Raw genomic sequence first — 19,701 nt, 5'->3', positions numbered from 1 at the left:
TTTAAAAAATAGTTCAGATTAATCAGTTTTAATCCCACTATTAAACAATAAGAGAATACCAATTTAAATTATATATTTTTGATGTTTTCCAACATTTTCAAATATATTGATTTTAATTACAACACAGAATACAAAGTACAGAACTCAATTTATTATTATTTTTTATTATAAATATTTGCACTGTAAAAAATTTACAAGTTGAAGCATGAAGGGGCATATGAATGTTTAGCATATCTGGCATGCAAATATCTTGCAGTGCCAGTTACAACAGTGCCATGCAAATACCTCTTCTCACTTCCCGGTGACATTGTAAATTAAAAGTGAATAGCATTATCTCCTGTAAATGTTAACAAACTTGTTTGTCTTATTGATTAGTTGAACAAGAAGTAGGACTGAGTGGACTTGTAGGCTGTAAAGTTTTACATTATTTTGTTTTTGAGTGCAGTTATGTGGAAAAAAAATCTACATTTGTGAGTTGCACTTCCACGATAAAGATATTGTACTACAGTACTTCTGTGAGGTGAATTGAAAAATAATATTTCTTTTGTTTATCTTTTTTACAGTGCAAATATTTGTAATAAAAAATAATATAAAGTGAGCATTCTACACTTTATATTCTGTGTTGTAATTGAAATCAATATATTTGAAAATGTAGAAAAACATCCACAAATATTTATAATAAATTTAACTTGTTATTCTACTATTATTTAACAGTCCGATTTAAAACAGCAGCAACAAGGACCAGGTTCAGTATCTAGCGGTTCCTTTTCAACAATACAACACAAAACCGGCTCGAGCCCCCAGCCAGTGACCTGGGACAATTACACACCACCCCTTGGGTGCCTCTAAGAGGCAATACTTCCCCTCTCACAAGCACAGAGTCTGAATGTTGCAAAAACTTGTAATAAAAGGAGGGAATTAACTCAGCATTAATTTGGGAAAACACCACAACTAGGGTTCATAAACACAAACCATGAACAAAAGACCCACCCCCAAGTAAGTTGACCCAACAGACGATTGCCATGCCTCTGCAGGGCTCTGCTCTGGCCCTCTCCACCAGCTTCTCTGCTGGCCACTTGCCATGCCTCTGCGCCAGCTGCACCTCTCCGCCAACCGCCCTGCTAGCCGAGTTTCACAGGCATGACTACAGGACCCAGTCTGGTGTGGTATTTACTGTATTCCATGTATTTGTTTTCTTAGGAGAAAGAGGTGAATTAGGATCAAAAGGAGACCCCAGTATTCCAGGCTTGGGTGTCCCAGGATTCCCTGGACAATTTGGGCTGCCTGGATTGCCAGGTTGCCCAGGAGACACAGGATCACCTGGTCTCAAGGGTCAGCCTGGCAGACCAGGAATACCAGGTGCACCAGGTAAGGATTTTCCAGATACATGTTTATACCACCCTTTGTTATAACTTGGCTATCATTTTCTTTCACATAGAAACAGAAGAATGGTTCCTCCTAGTACAGACAGAGCTACTCTCACAGCTATGCTTCTGGATGGTGGTGTGATTTATACAGAAAACAAATGAGTGTGTTCTGCCCAGACTGATCAGCAGTCCTTAGTACAAAATGTCTGGAGGCTCCAATACAGTGCTTCTTGGCCAAGAGGATGTTCCAGGATCCTCCTGTTCACTATGTTCCTCCATCTTCCCAGGAAGTAATCCAAAACTTCCCGTGCAGTCTGTAAATTCAGTATGCTGCTGATTATTGAAATATTGATGCTGCCAAGCCTAACTTTCTGCTGGCCCATCCCCCTGTACAAGAAACAGTTTCCATTTTACAGAAATTCTCCCTATCTGTTTAGCTTTTCACCTAGTATATGTCCTTCCTTCTGACTTCTGCTGTGGTAGAGGCCCTCTTTGCCTTATAAACCTTACTCCTGTAAATGCCATCTTCCTTATTTTATCTTAATTTCAGTACAGTGAAAGGAAATCCATTATTCATCTGTTTACTTTAGTGTGTTCAAATACTGAATCTGACGCATGGATTTATAAAGACATAACTGAGATTAGAATCTGTCTCCCTCCAAGGGTTAACCAGAGCTTCCCCTGTTTCTTGGAATGGGCATCCCCATGGTTGTTAAGGAATATGTTCTTAATGATTTTAAGATTTGTGAGGAGAAAGGAAGAAATCAAGTGTGCACTGCTTCTTATTTACAGCCAGACTAAATACTTCATTTTTCAATGCCCAATAGATTATGCATCTCTTTTGTAAAATACAACCCATAAAATTAATTATAGAAATACAGTGTGTCTGCAGATAATCTCATTAAATATAGTCTGTTAAAAGCCTTGGGTCAGATGCTGCAATCCTTACTCACATGAGTAACATTTGGGGATATTATACATGTACGGACTACTCACATTACTTAGGGTTGCGAGACTGGTCCCTAAAGAATGCTAAGTAAATGAGAAAATAATTAAAAATAAAAGAGAAAGTGATTACATAGTTAGGCATTTACATACCACATATCTCTACAAGTAATTAGCCACAAACATACATACATATTTACAAACATTTATTTTTCAAAGCTAATGTTCTGGGAACACTTTACTAATCAAACACTTCAGAAACATGCTTTATATTTCTCCGTTTCCCCAGGCCAAAGAGGAGAACGAGGTATAATGGGCAATTTAGGAATTCCTGGACCTCCTGGTGTCTTTGGACACCCAGGCATTCCAGGAAACAGAGGTGAGTTGCTATAATATTTACCGTATCTAATTATTTAAGAACATAGGAATTGCCGTAGTAGATCAGATGTGTGGTCTGTTTAATCCAGGATCTTGTCACCCACATTAGCTTGAATCATATGTTTCAGAAGAAGATGCAAGAAACCCCAGAGTAGGCAAATGTGGTATAATCTGCCCCCGAGGAAGGTCTAATCCTTATCCCTGATAGAGATTAATTAAAACTTGAAACGTGATATTTTTATCCCTTCCAGAATGGTTTTTCTTAGCGTTAACTATTATAACTCTGAATATTCTTGTTACACAGGCGCCGGCTTCCTCTTTGTGCCGGGGTGCTCAACCCCCACTCTGCCCCAGTCCCCACCCCCATTCCATTCCTTCCCCCAAACCCTCACCCCTACCTCTTCCTGCCCCGACTCTGCCCCAGGCTCTGCCCACACTCCACCCCTTCCCCGAAACCCCCCACCTCACCTCTTCCCACCCAGTTCCACCCCCTCCCCCAAGGGTGCCCTGTCCCAGCTCCTCCTGTATGCCACAGAACAGCTGGGGTGGAGGGGGAGGAGTTGATTGGCAGGGTGCCGGTGGGTGGAAGGTACTCGAGGGGGAAGAGCTGGCTGCCAGTGGGTGCTTAGCACCCACTAATATTTTTTTTGTGGGTGCTCCACCTTTCATTGGAGCACCCACCTATGCCTTCTTATGTAGATAAATGTCCAGTCTTTGAATCTTGCTAAATTCTTGGCCTTAATAAGTTCCACAGTCCACTTATAAATTGGGTGAAAAAGTATTTCCTTTTATCAGTTTTGAATTTGAAACCTTTGAATTTCATTGAATGTCCTCTTGTTTTGTGTTATGAGATGAGGAGAACAGAAGTTCCTCACCTACCTTCTCTAGACCATCAACTTTTTAAAATACTGTTATCAAGTCCCTTTTATTCATCTCCTTCCTAAAAGAAACAATTCCAATCTTTTCAATCTCTCTTCATATGAGAGTTTTAATTTACACAATTTGTGAATTATTTCTGATGTGGGCATGCTAATTTCACCTCAGCAATCTCATTAAACAATTCACCGTGAATCCATTCTTTGGTTAAATAATCAGGGCCGCTTATCAAGCAGGTGCTTGGGGCGGCAACTCCGAAGCGGGGCGGCACTTTCAGGTATTCGGCGGCAATTCGGTGGAGGGTCCCTCACGCCCGCTCGGAGCGAAGGACCTCCCACTGAATTGCCGCAGATCGTGATCGCGGCTCTTTTTTTTTTTTTTTTTTTTTGTGGCTGTTTGGGGCGGCAAAACCCCTGGAGCTGGCCCTGTAAATAATGATCTAAATAACATCATTTGGTTAGCCAAGCACTTGTGCACAGGCAACTCCAATTAAAACCAATGGGAATTTCACATGTGCAGCTGACGGAATGATCAGGCCTCCGGCATCCTGCTATTTCCTTGTAATAATGGGAATGGAAGAAACCAAGTTGCCATTGTCTTCTCAGCTGAGGGTGAAAAAAAGTCTTGTTGAAGACTGCTGCTTTTAAGAAGCTGGTTCTTCCACCTCTTTAGCATAGTCACATAAAATCATTCTTGAAAACAGTAGTATATTTTTGTTCCTTTTCCATTTACTATCTGCTAGTCAGGTTTCCTCCACATATTTCATTATATTGCTTTGCAGGTTCTCCTGGCCTTCCAGGACTGAAGGGAAGAAAAGGGTTTTTAGGGGCAAAGGGTGAACCAGGTGATAAAGGATTTCCTGGACCATCAGAGACCACAGGGAATCCTGGGGATAAAGGAGAACCAGGATCAAAAGGTACATCTCTTTTTCTATTTAATTTGAAAACAATTAGAGACAGATCATCCAAATTACAATTCAAACAGCCTGGTGACCCACAGCTTGTGGGTTGCCAGGACTGACATAGATTTGCTGGGGCCCAGGGCCAAAGCCCAAGCCCCACCGCCCAGGGCCAAAGTTGGAGCCAGAGGGCTTCAGCCCTAGATGTGGGGTTCAGGTTACAGCCCCCTGCCTGAGGCTGAAGCCCTTGAACTTTGGCTTCCCCACCTATTTTCTCTTTTAAATTACTTATAACAATCCATATTCCTAAAAAGTAATATCAGTGTGATGTCATATCAGGTGTGCTATGCTGTCATGTCAGTAGTGTATGAAGTTTAGTCATGTGCTTTTGGTATGCATGCATTTGCAAACATTTAATAACGCATGCACGCAAAGACTTATGTGTGCCCACCCATTGGGTATTTGGGAGCAACAGATGGAATGTGCTCGCAAATACCTGATTTGCAGAGGTACGCTGTTATTTGCTAAGCGCCATGCACATATCTGCACACAAGCTGCATACACTTAACCTTTACAATCAGGCTTGTGGTGTTATAGATGTTCAGATACTCTCTTTTTTAATTCCATATGAGAAATACTGGAAACTTTAACAGAGGGCCCTTGTATTTTGTAATGAGTTTGCTTGTAAGAGGATAACTCCAAATTAATCACTTCAGGATCCATTTTTCCTTTTCTTCTGCTTTTAAGAGATGATTTAATGATATTATGAGATACTGTTTTTTTAATTTTATTCCATACAATTGCTGCTATAGGATTTCCAGGAAGAATAGGTCTGAAAGGAGAAAGAGGAGATAAAGGTATACAAGGATCAGCAGGGCTTGATGGGACATCAGGAGTATCAGGTCTGCCAGGTATACAGCATCTGCTATGAAAACTAAAAGCTTAAATTTCTATAGCTGCATGTTTACAGTACTACATAGACTGTAGAGATGGTGGTAAGCACAAAGAAGAGTGCAAAACCATATTATTAATAATTTTATTTTATCTTATTATAACCTTAAAACTTTGATTACTTCACTTGAACTCTGTTAATCTACCTCTGCTGTGATTATTTCAAGCATTCCAAAATCATGAGCAGCTTCAAAAAGCTGCTAATTTTAAAAAAAAATCTGGCCCCCCCCACCCCCAATGTTCCCTTCTTTCTTCCCAGATGTGGAATTCCAACAGAGTACATGGGTTTGATATGCAGGACAAGCAATATTAAGTCCTGAACCAATGACAAGTCTAAGATCCAAATACCTCATGAGCCAGCAGAGCTAGAAATGGGTGCTCTGTACTTTTGGAGAGATGTTTGGAATCCACTGTTTTCCCAGTGGTATGAAGCAATTGTAAGAAACTTCTAAAGTATTGTGGCATTAAGATTGATAGAAAAGCTATTTTAGATACTTTAGAAGTTTCTTATTTTAATTACAATTCTTCTCTCCCAATACATGATGTTGAGGGATGGTGTATTGAAAAGAGTTTATTGAGCCTGGATTGAGATGACATAGTTAACAACTCTGTTGTGGCTGTGCTACTTATGAGTGGCGCAGTCTTCTTAGGTTCATGTGGATAAAAGTTTGATGCCGTATGCTGCATCACCATGTGTTCTTTTTAACTGTGTCTTTGAGATCATTTCTTTTGAGAAATCACATAATAATTAAATAAGTAAAAATATATCTGGACTTGTGCTCACAAAAATAGCCCACACCAGGTGAGAAATAGTCCATGTTAGATATCATTATTGATAGACCAAGTAGGCAACAGGAAGAGGCCAGTACTAGTAATAGGAAAAAGCAGTAACTAGCAAGAAAGAATGCTGGTGCTCCAGCTCTGTCCCTCTTTTTAATGTCTCATGTAGAGCAGAACCAAACCTCACCTGTCTCTATATGCAGCAGAACCAGCCAAAGTATGCATTGTGTCTATCAGAGACATTAGGCATATGGGTGGCAATTCTAAACTATATTAAATTAAAAAGTCACCAAACTAAAATGTATCCACACTGACACAAGATAAGGTCATGCAGAAACTCCACAAACCACACAAAAAACTCTCAAATCCTCTCTAATCTTATTGCAAAGCATTTGGTGGATAGAGAATGTGCCAGAAGGTCACCAGTCTCGGACCTACAAGGGAAGAAAAATCCAAAGCGAAAACAAAATCTTGATCTTTATCTCTGAAGTCCCTGATGGACTAGACTTGGGATATCACAGCTATGGAACTGCCATCCACAGGAACTAAGAACGATTGCTAACCTGCCAGTCTCCAGGTTGAAATACAAGATCCATCTCTTTGTCATGGCTTTCCAAAAATAGTACTAGTAATGAAAAATCTATACAAGTGCTGGGCAGAGGAAGAAATTATGTTTAGACTATTAATTGATTTATACACTTCTGAGATGCCATGGCAATGAGCATGGGAATGGATACTTTGTGCTCATGATAAATGTACCAGGTAGCCTAAATCTGAGGCACACATGTTGAGACAATGTTGATACTTTGTCATCTGACAGGTCCCAAAGGATTTGTAGGTCTGCAAGGAATTCCTGGAAGACAAGGATTACCAGGACCTCCAGGAGACAGAGGTGATATGGGAGTGCCAGGTGATACTTTATAAAATCTTGTTACACATAGAAATAGTTGTACACTTACTGTGGGCACAATCCTGCAGTACCTACTCAGACAAGTAATCTTTACCCCCTGAAGTACCTATTGACCTTATTGGGACTATTTGAATCAGCAAGGATTGAGCCCTATATCTGTATATATGGAACATGATTATACTAAATTTAGTTCTACATATGTACTCAGCATGCAAATCTTGTAATAAAATACTATTCAGTAAATTTAACTTAACTTAGCTGTTTTAACTAAATCAGTAACTAAAACTTGCTCTTATGCATCTGTGGTTAACTTTCTTATGGGGCTTGAAGATGTTGTTAGTATTTTGGAATAACATGTCAACGTATTAAAGTGAGATTGATCAACTTGAAAACAAGACTCAAATCCAGCTAAATAATGTTACTTTGCAAATTTCTTCCTGTGCTTTCATTTACTATTTTCATCAGTTATGAAAGATGTGCCGAGACACAGTGTTTCTGGAGAATGCAGTTAGAATTGGGCTGATATGTAGCAGTAATACTGGTAGTTTTATCTTGACATATAGTCACATGCCAGCCATGTGTTCATGGGTCTCTCTGAGGGAACTCCTGCTTGGAGTGAAAGCAGAAATGATTCCCTCAAGTGTGTTTAGAGACCTATAAAGTGAGGGAGAGAAGCTTGAGAATCCACTGTGAGCACTGATGAGGAACAGCTCAGATTTTGCTGCAGAGTGGTGGTATTTGGGCTGCTGTGGAAGAGGAAGAGGCTGGCTAAAGAACTCATGCTCAAGATCCCACGAGGGTGTTGGGAGCCATACACACACACGCACACTCTCACACACACACACAAATAATATACATAATTTACAATTAATTTCATGCAAAATGCAATGATCAAGTTGAGAAATAAGCTCTCAGAAATCAAGATACAGTAACTCCTTGCTTAACTTTGTAGTTACGTTCCTGAAAATGCTACTTTAAGCGAAATGATGTTAAGCTAATCCAATTTCCCCATAAGAATTAATGTAAATGGGGGGTTAGGTTCTTGGTTGAGATGGTGAAGTCAGAGGGTGGAAGAGGGTAGGATATTTCCCAGGGAATGCCTTACTAAATGATGAACTAGCATTCGGCTGAGCCATCAAGGGTTAACACTTTGTTGTTAATGCAGCCTCACACTCTACAAGGCAGCACGAATGGAGGGAGGGGAGACAACATGATAGAGAGAGACAGAGAAACACACCATGTGTGTGAGATGAGCATTGCCCCTTTAAGTACGCTGACCCCACTGTAAGTACTTTGCCTTTTTAGTAGATCAGCAAGTTGAGACAGCAGCTGCTGCCAGCAAGCTCCCTACGTCCTGAGCCCTGTTGTGTCCCTCCACCCACTGTGGAGATGGGGTAAAGGAACAGGGGGCAGGAGCGGAGGGAGGGGGACACACTGACATTAGCACGCCTCTTAAACCCCCCCCCATCTCCCCGCACAGCAAGCAGGAGGCTCCCAGGAGCAGTTCCAAGGCAGAGGGCAGGAGCTGCATAGGCAGTGGGGGGAGGGACAGCTGAACTGCCTGGCAATTGATCGCCTGCTGTGTGGCTGCCGCACAGGGAATTTAGGGGAGTGGGGAGCTGCTGGGGGGCTGCTGGTTCACCCTGGTTCCAAGCCCGTACCAGCTAGCTCTGACGGGCTGTTCTTTCTGCAAGCAGTGGACAAAGCAGGCGGCTGCCAAACGATGTTATAAGGGAACATTCCACAACTTTAAACTAGCATGTTCACTGATCAGCAACGTAACAATGAAAAACGTTAACCAGGATAACTTTAAGTGAGGAGTTACTGTATTCCAAAAGGTGAAGCTGAAAGCTCAAATTTAATTGTTCTTGTCCTTATGCCTTATGGTCTCTTCATATTGCTATGTATTTTTGTCAACTGACACAATATGTGATATTATACCAATTTATATAAGATTACAAAAGAAATTTTGTTTTACACTTTGGGCTAAATTTATTACTCTATGCACTATTTTTTAAGCAGACCTCATTTTAGCCTCAAATGGTGTGCCTGCAATTAACTGGAGGTATAAATGATACAATTTAGCAGTGTGACTATCTGATTTTACTTGTATATTAATGTTGTACCTAACTGCTATAATTTCTGCAACTCCAATTAATAGCGGACACAAAACAGCACCCACAGAATTCAAAGCCATTAAAAAAATATAGGGCATCACACCAATCTTGCAAAACACGATTGACAAAAAATTAACAGGAAAATGCTGGAGGAATGCGATGATAGAGGAAAACTCTTCTAGGATTATCCCAAAGACTTCAGGTCTGATGCTCGAAAATTGATCCAAGAGTTATTTCAGGGATATTTCCCCCAAACTTCTATTATTAAAGTATTAGGAAAATGTCTTGATTTGCTGAAGTTAAACAAAGACAGAACTCGTTAAGATTGCTTGTGATAGCAGCTAATAAATGCAATGTACCTTCTGTAACTCATAACCTATACTATCTCAACTCTGCTGTTTTCCCTTACTACTTTTAATTGCAACCATTTCTTTTAATATGTATGTAAGAAAATAAAGTGTACTGTCAATTATTTGTTTTTCTTTAATGAAGGGTTGGTAACCAAAAAAATAGGCCATAAAGCATAGAAAGTATCTAATATGATATGTAAGGGTGATGCTTTTGAGAGTGATACCTATATTTGCATCACTCCAGGTTCTAAAGGGGAGAGAGGATCTCAAGGTTTACCAGGACCATCTGGTGCACAAGGCCCTCCAGGCCTTCTTGGTTTTCCAGGTGATAAAGGAGAACCAGCTAGTTCAGCATCTGGGCCTCCAGGAAAACCAGGACCAAAGGTACAGCAAGAAGACAACGGATAAGCTATGGTAATGACACAATAGGCAGCACCTTTGAATGCGGATGAAATAATCTGAAGTATAAGTAAGGGCAGAAAATTATTATGGAGCAAACCAAGCCATTCAGTGCTGTAGGGAGATAATCTCCTGTTGATGAGAAATATTGAAATCCTATTCTGTCAACATTTTAGGAGAAATCAATGAGTTGGGTTTTTTCCCCTGGATCCAGGAGTTTCATATTTGTAAAGATGGAACCTTTTGGAATAATTTTCATATTTTTATTTATGAAGACTGGTCCTTTCGAGAATAAGAACTGGTACAGAAAAAAAACAATTTTTCACATGTAAAGAAAATAACAGTTTTAAAGTTGTGCTATCAGTTTTTGACAGTGGCCTGAACCAGATAATTCAGATGAAGGTGGGAATTTAAAAAAAAAAAAACTCATCTGGACATTTGTGTACAACTATATATTATGGAGAAATTAATTCCCAGCCCCCCAGAGGGTGACCATTTTATATTCAGGAGCTGTTAAACCAACTAGTGTAAATGCAGATAAAGTGTGTGTGCTGCTGGTGATACTGAGTGGGGGGGAAAATAGAGGCCAGAGGTTCAAGGAACTGCTTTGTGAGATATTTAAAATACATTGAACATGTGTTTTAGAAACTAAGATCTCTCTTTGAAACCATCAGTGGTTCATTATAAAATTTTAGGAGCAACATTTCATATGCCTACTTTTATATTATTTTCTGTCAGCAGATCATCTCAAATAGCCATGATTATATTCACATCAGCTTTAATATATGTGATTTTTTTAAATGCTACTAATTCAATATGCATTTTAACTTAATGAAACGCTTATCCAAAATGTATTTGGCTGCTGCTTCTTAGGGTGATCCAGGTCCCCCAGGAGAAATGGGAAGAAAAGGGGAAAGAGGATCACCAGGTCAGCCAGGACTTGTAGGAGAACCTGGACTAGCTGGAAACAGGGGGGATTGTGGAAAACCAGGCGCTCCAGGTGAGTTTTGGTTTTGGAAAATGGTGAGATTTTACATGTTTTTAGCAAAAGGGAATCTCCAAATCCTCCAACAGAAATAACTAGGTCAGTTCCTCAGCTGATGGGAGTTGGCAAAGGACCACTGAAATTAAGGGAGCCGTACTAGTTTACATCAGCTGAGAATCTGGTTAAAGTAAAATAACAGTAGATCTAGAAAACCATTAACTCTGGATCCAGTATTGACTTGAATTCAGGGTGATGCAGCTTTTTCTTCTTTTTCTCCCAAACTCTCCCCCCATTTACAGGGCCATCTAAATGTGCTGGAGATACTGGCGCTAAAGGCTGCAAGGGGGTGGCAGGACCGAGAGGCACTGAAGGCCCTCCAGGTTGGATTTTTATCCTCTCTCTCATTTCTTTCCCAGCTCTCTGCATTCTTGTTTGTGTCCTCTGTTGGCATGAGATAGTTGAGATTTTCAGTTTCTTCTGAGTTTTTTGCAAATTACTTTATCTATTTTTGAAATTGAGTTCTAAGGTTCTTTAACATTTCCATCATAAAGCTATAGGTACAGTTATAAAGTTTTAGTACAGTTTTAAACCCAGAGAAAGGATTTTTTAAAAATCAGGACACTAAAGATAGCAGGGAGTTGTAACAGCCTCACAAGTGGTGAGAAAGGCTTGCTCTGCCTTATGAAAGATCATTGAGATATCCACAGTGGATGAAAAAACAAAGACTTAGCTTCTTTTCTACTTCTGGCTATCAGAGAAGAGAGCGAAAAAGACAGAGCATGACAGTCCATTGCTAGAGTAATCAAGATCAGAACACTGATACATAGCCATTATCAACAAAATTAGTATTGAGTATTGTCATGGCCAGATTCCAGTCTCATTTACACCAAGGTAAATCTGGAGTAGTGCTGTTGACTTCCATTAAATTACTTTAGATTTATACTAGTATAAGAGAGGTCAGACTCTCATTCTCACTCAGTAAGCCTCAAACCCGCCATATGATCTAGGCATTGAGACCCTGTGGCCCAGATGGGGTCCCATTATTGTGATCCCATTGATGGACTGGGTCCTACAATTTCTCTGAAAGACAGAAGAAAGTAGCCTGTAAGCATAATGTGGGTCTAATCCTGAATCCATTGAAGTCCATGGGAGTTTTGCCAGTGAGTTCCATGGGAGCAGGATGCTGCACTTTACCACCATTTATACATTAGTACAGTTGTGAGGGTTTTTTTAATGCACCACAACATCATTTCCTTGTCATTTTGCATTTCAAACAGATAAGTAAAAATGAAAATGACAGTTTATAATTCTCAGGTGCAATAGGAGCCCCTGGAGCCAACGGAGCTGTTGGGGAAAGGGGGAATCAAGGACGGGATGGTATTCCTGGCTTCCCAGGAGAAAAGGGAGAACGAGGTACTGCAGTATAATATTTTCATGTTATTTTAAACTCATTTCCTTTCCTGTTCACAATTCTTGTCACTCCTGTGGGCTAAAAGAGGAATCCCTGAAGTACAAAAATTATGTTGGTAACTAAAAGGTTTCTTTCACACTTCACAAACTTTCTATATGGATTTTGCATAGGACATCAAAATACAGTATATACACATGACTCCTGAATGACATTTCTGGTTTATCATGATCATTACATAGTCCATTTTAATGTCTGCTTCTACAAAGGTAAGAGTATTGCTGCTAACGTCTTAGGTGACCTAAAAAATGCTCTAAGAGTTTGAGATTTTACACCTTTATGATGAAGCAACAGCCTCAACTTCTAGATAGAATAAGAACTTAGCAGCCAATCTTGGGTTTACTCGTGTGAATAAAATTACTCACCTGCCTACATCTTTGCAGGATCCAGCCCTTCAGCTCTCAAATACTTCAGTTAGATGCTCTTCCTCTTTTTCCCCAGCAGCCAAAGAAAGTTACAGTTCATCCTCATTTACAGAAGAAAAGTGTTTTAACATTTTTAGCCTCAAGTTTCTTTTTTGTGTGTTAGTATAAAAACAGATATTCAGTATTTTTTCTTCATATCGAGTTCTTAATAATGACTGTCATATTATTTTCACTTTTCACATACTTAAGTTTCTTCTCATTTTTCTTAGTTGCTGATTTAAAACAAATTCAGTGTTTTTCCTGGCTTTTTCTTTTTCTTCAGTGTGTGCATGTGCGTGTGTGTGAAAATAGGCTTTAGCACTGGTAAAATAAGCCTTAAATATGACTGTAAAATGTGCCTCCCAGATAAAAAAAGATGGTACTTCATTCGTATTTCCGAGTAGCAGCATAACACAAATCCAAACTAATAAAGATTTTTCAGATAATTAAAATTTGTTGTTTGATCCAGTATATATTGAACAAATGTATGGAATGTTAGACGAATATAAACATGTATCTTCCACCAGTGCTTAGGGGCTGTTGAGTCGCACATGAAATGTTATTTTGCAGGTGCACCAGGGTGGCAGATTAAAGGCCTGCAAGGTATTTCTGGTCCTAAAGGTGAGTTTTCTTTTCAGATACCATGAGTTTGGTTTTTAAACAGGTTTGGGGATTTTTTTGCTCCTTTTTTAAGCCAAATTCTGCACTTGGATGCTTAAATTGTCACTTAGGCTCTTTAAAAAGAGGGAGAGTGAGGCTGTAGTTAAAACCAGTGATCTGGCCGTATTTGTTAGGTTTCGAGATGTCTTACTTGTACAGTTTAGTCTATATAATACAGAGAAATCAAGGACATATTTTCTGCTTTTATAAAGATGTAGTCAAGCACAGGAGTCTAGTTTGTTTTTTATTACAGTTTGATTGTCAGGATATGTTCTAACACAGGTAGCTGTTGCTACTGTGCACTAACCATTGTCTGCCAGGATAAAAGAAAGCCACATCCATTTCTTTTCATGTAAATTCCCTTTCACTTTTTTTCAGCTCTCACTTCTTGTACCTACATGGCTGGAGTTGCAAGAGGGGGAAATGATTTCCTGAGCGTGACAACAGCAGCTCCCAATCTCTGTGTTTTGCATTGTTTTTCTAATACTGGGAGGGATCCAATAACATCCCTCAGTAATGAAAAGATTTCCCTTCACTTGTAAAATAAGGAGTTCAAGAACAGCACTATGAACAAAATAAGTCAGTTCTGGATCCTGATATTTTTAGCTGTGGCTTGGTTTAAAAGGATTTGCCAGTTCCATCTGCAAAACTATAGCATTTTTTTATCATGGCAACCAAGAATCCCATGCTGTTCTTTCTTCCTCAAATCTTTCCACTCCTTTGTCAAGATAACTCCTTTGCACAGCCAAGCTCTCCAGTGCAGTCTCAGAGGAACAGCAGCATGTTACCCATCCCACAGTGAGTGCTGCCTGCCCTGAGCTACATTGCCTTACAACAACAAGATGTCTCGTGTAACAAACGGGCACTTGGCACCTACTCTGACAACAGTCCCATTTTCACCATATAATAAATGTGTGCATTCTTGGTTGTCGGGATTCTGAAAGTAATGGCTGCCCTCCTGAAAATTATCTCAGAACTTATTATGCAACTTTTTATGTTTCACAGGAATCAAAGGTGACGTGGGGATTCCTGGTTGTCCAGGACCAGAAGGTATTAAAGGTCTAATGGGGGATCCAGGACCAATTGGACCTCCTGGATTGAATGGAAAGCCAGGATTCCCAGGTGCACCAGGCATAATGATTCCCGGCCAGAAAGGAAATAAAGGTCTTCCCGGAGTGGATGGAAGACAGGGTGTGTTGCTCTTATTTCTTATTGATGCAAAAAGAAGTTTTAGTATCTAGTGGAGATGGTTTGGCAAATCTAGACTCACCGGTGACAGGGGCTTATGCACTTTATGATTAAACAGATAATTGCTTTATCAGTTAGTGTATCTTTCCCACTGCAAAACCCGACGTATGTCTACAAAGTGAAACATAAAATCAAAATAACATAATGGATCTCAATCCATGAACCACATCTTTGCTAAAATCCCAATACCTCCCCTGACCCCTACATAAACCCATTTCCCCTTGGATCCTGCATCAGGCCTGGGCCAGTGGGTTTGCACAGGTATTACCGAGAGCCTACTTAAAGGCAAGGAGATAGCACTGGTGTCACTTATAGCCTAATTTGGTAACTGGTGCTGGGTGCAGGATGGAAATAACCCAGCTCTCAACCCAGAGTTCAGGTTGTATGTGCAGGGATGGCTGTTGGAAAAAATACACGTTTATGCTTCTTGCTCTGGAATCATCGAGGGACAATGAACATGAAGCCCCATGATGCTACTTCTGCAGAGTCAATTTTCATGGCAGAGCTGTGCTGTAAATAATGCTGCCATGAAATATGCCTACTGGTTGCCTTTACTGATTTAGCATTTTTTTAATGTAGGTATTCCTGGTAGTCCAGGATCTTCTGGAACCCCTGCGTACAGCATAAAAGGAAACAAAGGTGTTAGAGGTATAGATGGCATACCAGGACCACCAGGATTGGTAGGCAATATTGGTCCTCAAGGTTTAACAGTAAGTGAAAATGAATACTCCTCCTTTCTCACTCACTTTTTAATTTCACAGTTTTGGTGAAAATTACACCCAGGCAAAAAAACTTGTGATGTAAGAAAGAAATTAAGGTGAAGTACTTGTGCATAAGCTTCAGAGGGCATCTGTGATAAATGAAGGGATGAGGGGGTAGCTTCCTTTTATGGACACACAGCCAGCCAGTTAGCTGTTCTCTACTTGCTTCACCTGTAAAGGGTTAAAAAAGCTCATAGGTAAAAGGAAGGGAGTGGGCACCTGACCAAAAGAGCCAATGGGAGGGCTAGAATTTTTTAAACTTGGGGGGGAAAAAAACTTTCCCTTTGTCTGTCTGTCTGTTGTCCTCTTGGAGAGGAGACACAGAGCAGCAATGCTGTAAGAAGCTTGTGCCAGGTATGAAAAATCATACCTAGAAACTATTCATTTGAAACCCCAGATATGTAAGTAGATCAGGAAATGTCTAGGGAGACGCAATTTGGTTTATCTCTTTTATTTCTGTAAGGCTTATGTACTCCTCTGTGCTAATCCCCAAATGCTTTTGTTTTGCTTGTAACCTTTAAGCTGCACCACAAGAAAACCATTCTTGATGCTTAATTATTGTATTTCCTCTTTTTAAATCTAGCAATAGCATAAGTTCCAGATGTATTTTCTTTTTGTTTTTAATAAAATTTACCTTTTTTTAAGAACAGGATTGGGTTTTTTGTGTCCTAAGAGGTTTGTGCGTATGTTGTTTAATTAGCTGGCGGCAACAGGTGATTTGCTTTGTTTTCTTTCTCAACTCTTCCCCAGATGAGGGGTGAAAAGGCTTTAAGGGTACCCCACAGGGAGGAATTCCTAAGTGTGCCTTCCTGTGTTCAAAGGGGTTTTTTTTTTGTTTGTTTGTTTTTTGCATTTAGGTGGTGGCAGCATCCACCCATACAAGGTCAGAGAGAAGCTGTAACCTTGGAAGTTTAATACAAGCCTGGAGTGGCCAGTATTAATAGTTAGAATCCTTGCAGGCCCCCACCTTCTGTACTTGAAGTGCCAGAGTGGGGAATCAGCCTTGACAGCATAGAACACATCACCATGAATTTATAGTAGTTTCCTTGCTTTTGCTGTTTTATCATTCCTGAGTGTAGCTCTTGGTGGACGAAATTCTGTTCACTTGTTTACTTCTTAACAGTGGGCAGAATATTTTTAGTGTGCTTGCAAACACGTACGGTCAGATGTTGTCTGATTATAGTATGTTTGTAGGCACATTTTGCAGTAGCTCAGATATTTCCCCTTTGGACATTCTCTCTCAATTTTTAGTTGAGTTGTATAAATTATTGAACATGTTTTGTGTCATTCTGTTTGCCTGAAAAATAGCATAGTCAGTAACATATCAAATTCTAAGTAAAAACCCAGACAGCATATCTTGCAGTGTCTGAATACTGCTATGATTTTTCTTCATTCTTGTCTGACTTGCAGGGAGTTGAAGGCACCCCAGGCAATGTAGGCCCTAGAGGTGAACCTGGCTTTCCAGGACTTCCAGGTGTAACAGGTATTCACCTATTTATTAAACAGACTTTTTGTGGACAGCACAATACCAGTTGTATAACTGGAGACATGGAACCTTCTTAGTAAAACATGGCTGTAGAAGGGTCAGGGGTGGAAAGTTCACCAGAAGACCAGGTTTGCTCACAACTAATCCTCTCTGGGTTGTTTTATTGCAGAGATTCTGGTTTAGCCCAAACTGACATCAACTCAATAAAAAGCATCTGCCTTCCCTCCATGCAACTTTTCAATCAATAAACTCACAATACAAAACAGGGTGACTCCTATGGTTTACGAGACCTTTCAGCCATGGTTTCTAGTCAGCACAGCCAATTTTACCCTATTCCTATCCACCAGGATCCATCACTATGCACAAGAACACCGTAAGAATTTGGGGAAAGGTTTGCCAAATGATTCTTTGGGATACATTCCACACATAGCTGATTGATTTTTACATAAAAATGTTATGGGGGTTGCGATGAGGATACATTTTTAGTTTGCCACAACCCCAGTTCTTTGGGTCAGGGACTGTCTTCTATGTTTGCATAGCACCTGGTTGGGCTTCTGCATGCTATTTTAATACTGGATCATGCATTTTATTGCCAACACAGCCCTGGGCAGATGACCAGGATTCCATCCCGTATTTGGCAGCTGTTAAAAATTAAATATCTGTATTATTGTAAATTGACTATATTTTATATGTAAATAATTGAGCATCAGTAATCATGGAACCCTACAGTGCCATTTTTACCAAGTAAATAGTCACTGTAGCTTTTTGTTAAGACTCTGTGAGATCTTGTACCTGGAGGATTCTGAAACGAATCTCTGAAACCACCGGCAGTTCTTTTGGCTTCTACAATCATGCATGCATCTAACCTTCCTTTTTAGGAGAAAAGGGTAATCGAGGACCCCCTGGACCAATGGGTGCAGCTGGACCTATCGGACCAAAGGGCCCCCCTGGTAACCATTATTGCAGTCCTTCTCATTCTAGTGCCCCAAAACTTTGTTTTGGGGGGGTGGGGTGTTAATATAAAGCATCCAGCTCTTTGTTGTATTTCCACTCTTAGGTCAGCCTGGAGCACCTAGTAAAGCAACATATATCCCAGGAAACCAAGGACCTGCTGGATCACCTGGAAGCCCAGGACTACCAGGAGATCCAGGACCTCAAGGGCCACCAGGATTACATGGTATATGTTTTACCATTTGCCTAGGCTACTTGATGAGACTTGTTCATGATTGGCTGGCACCCTGAATTTCTGCATAGACACATTTATCTCTCTTAATATCGCTTTCCTTTTTTATTGTTTTTAGTGTTATATTGACAGCCTCCTGTTCATAATTTTACCCCTAGTTCACTGTGTTGGTGAGCAGTTCCCTTAACATAGACCTGTGCAAAAAACAATTCACAAACATTTTTGTCATGCTGTTCACAATTTCCTTTTGAGCAGATTCATAACAGTTATAGTTGTAAAAGGTGATTCATCTTGACAAAAAAAATACCTGTTATAATACATAACGAAATGTGTATCTCTTTCAGGGGTTGACCTCACAGCATTTTTGTTTATGATTGTCATGTGGGGGGCATTTGTTTTGGGTTTTTGTCTACTTCACGTCATCTCAGAAATTGCTTTTTGAAGAATCCTGACCCCTATCAGGATGAGTATTCTCATCCCAAAGGTTCTTAAATGAAAGACAGGAGTCAGGTAAACTCAGCCACCATCCCACTTCCTCTCTACTCCTGTTCTCTTTTTTGTTTTCACTCTCCCGACAATGTACCTCTGATTCTTACCATCTCAGTCAGAAAGTTCCAAAGGAGACCCTCCTCCCACTGAGTGGAGAGCCTTTTGATTTCTTTCCATTTTAGCTTAGCTGATCTTGCCTCTGAGACATCTCTCAGACTAAAGGAGGGGATGAGACCAGCCAGCAGGGAAGTGGAGCAGATCAGGCATGCCAGAGAAGTGGGTATTCCTAGCAGAAGCACATAAGGCCAGTTAGAACTACTGAAAATCCTGAACCAGCACCTCTTAGCAACCAAAATCAATTTCTGTTTCATGCTATGGTGTTCCTCTGAAATCTGGCCAGTCCTTAAGGTGTAAGCTTCCCAAGACTTAGCCGGTTCCCTGAGGGTTAACAAAAGGCATAGAATAAAGGAACATTTTTGTCTCTTACAAGAAAATTTATCTTATATTGGAATCTAAATTATTTATGCATCTAAGAGCAGCAACTCATACTGTTTTGGATTACTATTGTGCTTTTGAAAATTTCAATAAAACAACAAATGCTGCAAAAGGTATATAGTTGGGCCTCGATTTACACTATGGTTACGATCTTGAAAAAACATTGTGCAAATAGAAATTGCTTAAAAAGATACCAGGGGTCTATGGGAAATAAGAGGTTAGGTTCCAGGTTCGCAAGATGACCTCCCTAATTTATCCAATACGGTTTTATTTAAAAAATTTAATGAAATTTAAACTTGCTACTAACCTTTACTGATGTTGAGGATGAACTTGATATGATAATGATGATGCTGTTTAAGTCAGAATGCCAACGGTTCACCTGGGGTGTCTGGGGAGGCTGGGGAGTGTGAAGCAGTGGCATAGCCAGGACAGGACACTTGGGTGGGCCCCGACTTCAGGTGGGTGGGCATTGATGGGGGCAGGGATGGAAGGCAGGAAGGATCGGGGCCTCCGCCCCTCACCCCCTCAGCCGACCTTGTGGGGGTCAATGG

The 19,701-nt window shown here is 40.3% G+C and overlaps 1 protein-coding gene across 2 annotated transcripts in view; it reads left to right on the top strand.

Moving 5' to 3' along the window:
- Positions 1-19,701, top strand: part of LOC120371610 (collagen alpha-3(IV) chain-like) — a 111,290-nt gene that overhangs the window by 79,765 nt on the left and 11,824 nt on the right. For both annotated transcript variants that reach the window (XM_039487520.1, XM_039487519.1), the window contains 15 exons: positions 1,201-1,368; positions 2,602-2,691; positions 4,348-4,482; positions 5,277-5,375; positions 7,016-7,105; positions 9,817-9,956; positions 10,845-10,971; positions 11,256-11,336; positions 12,271-12,369; positions 13,399-13,449; positions 14,494-14,679; positions 15,316-15,446; positions 16,908-16,980; positions 17,862-17,933; positions 18,041-18,160. In XM_039487520.1, the coding sequence (XP_039343454.1) occupies positions 1,201-1,368; positions 2,602-2,691; positions 4,348-4,482; positions 5,277-5,375; positions 7,016-7,105; positions 9,817-9,956; positions 10,845-10,971; positions 11,256-11,336; positions 12,271-12,369; positions 13,399-13,449; positions 14,494-14,679; positions 15,316-15,446; positions 16,908-16,980; positions 17,862-17,933; positions 18,041-18,160 (1,662 nt within the window). The remainder of the gene's footprint in view (positions 1-1,200; positions 1,369-2,601; positions 2,692-4,347; positions 4,483-5,276; positions 5,376-7,015; positions 7,106-9,816; positions 9,957-10,844; positions 10,972-11,255; positions 11,337-12,270; positions 12,370-13,398; positions 13,450-14,493; positions 14,680-15,315; positions 15,447-16,907; positions 16,981-17,861; positions 17,934-18,040; positions 18,161-19,701) is intronic.

This window comes from Mauremys reevesii, linkage group 9 (assembly GCF_016161935.1).
Source record: "Mauremys reevesii isolate NIE-2019 linkage group 9, ASM1616193v1, whole genome shotgun sequence".
NCBI lineage: Eukaryota > Metazoa > Chordata > Testudines > Geoemydidae > Mauremys > Mauremys reevesii.
This window is presented reverse-complemented; position numbering and strand designations above follow the sequence as displayed.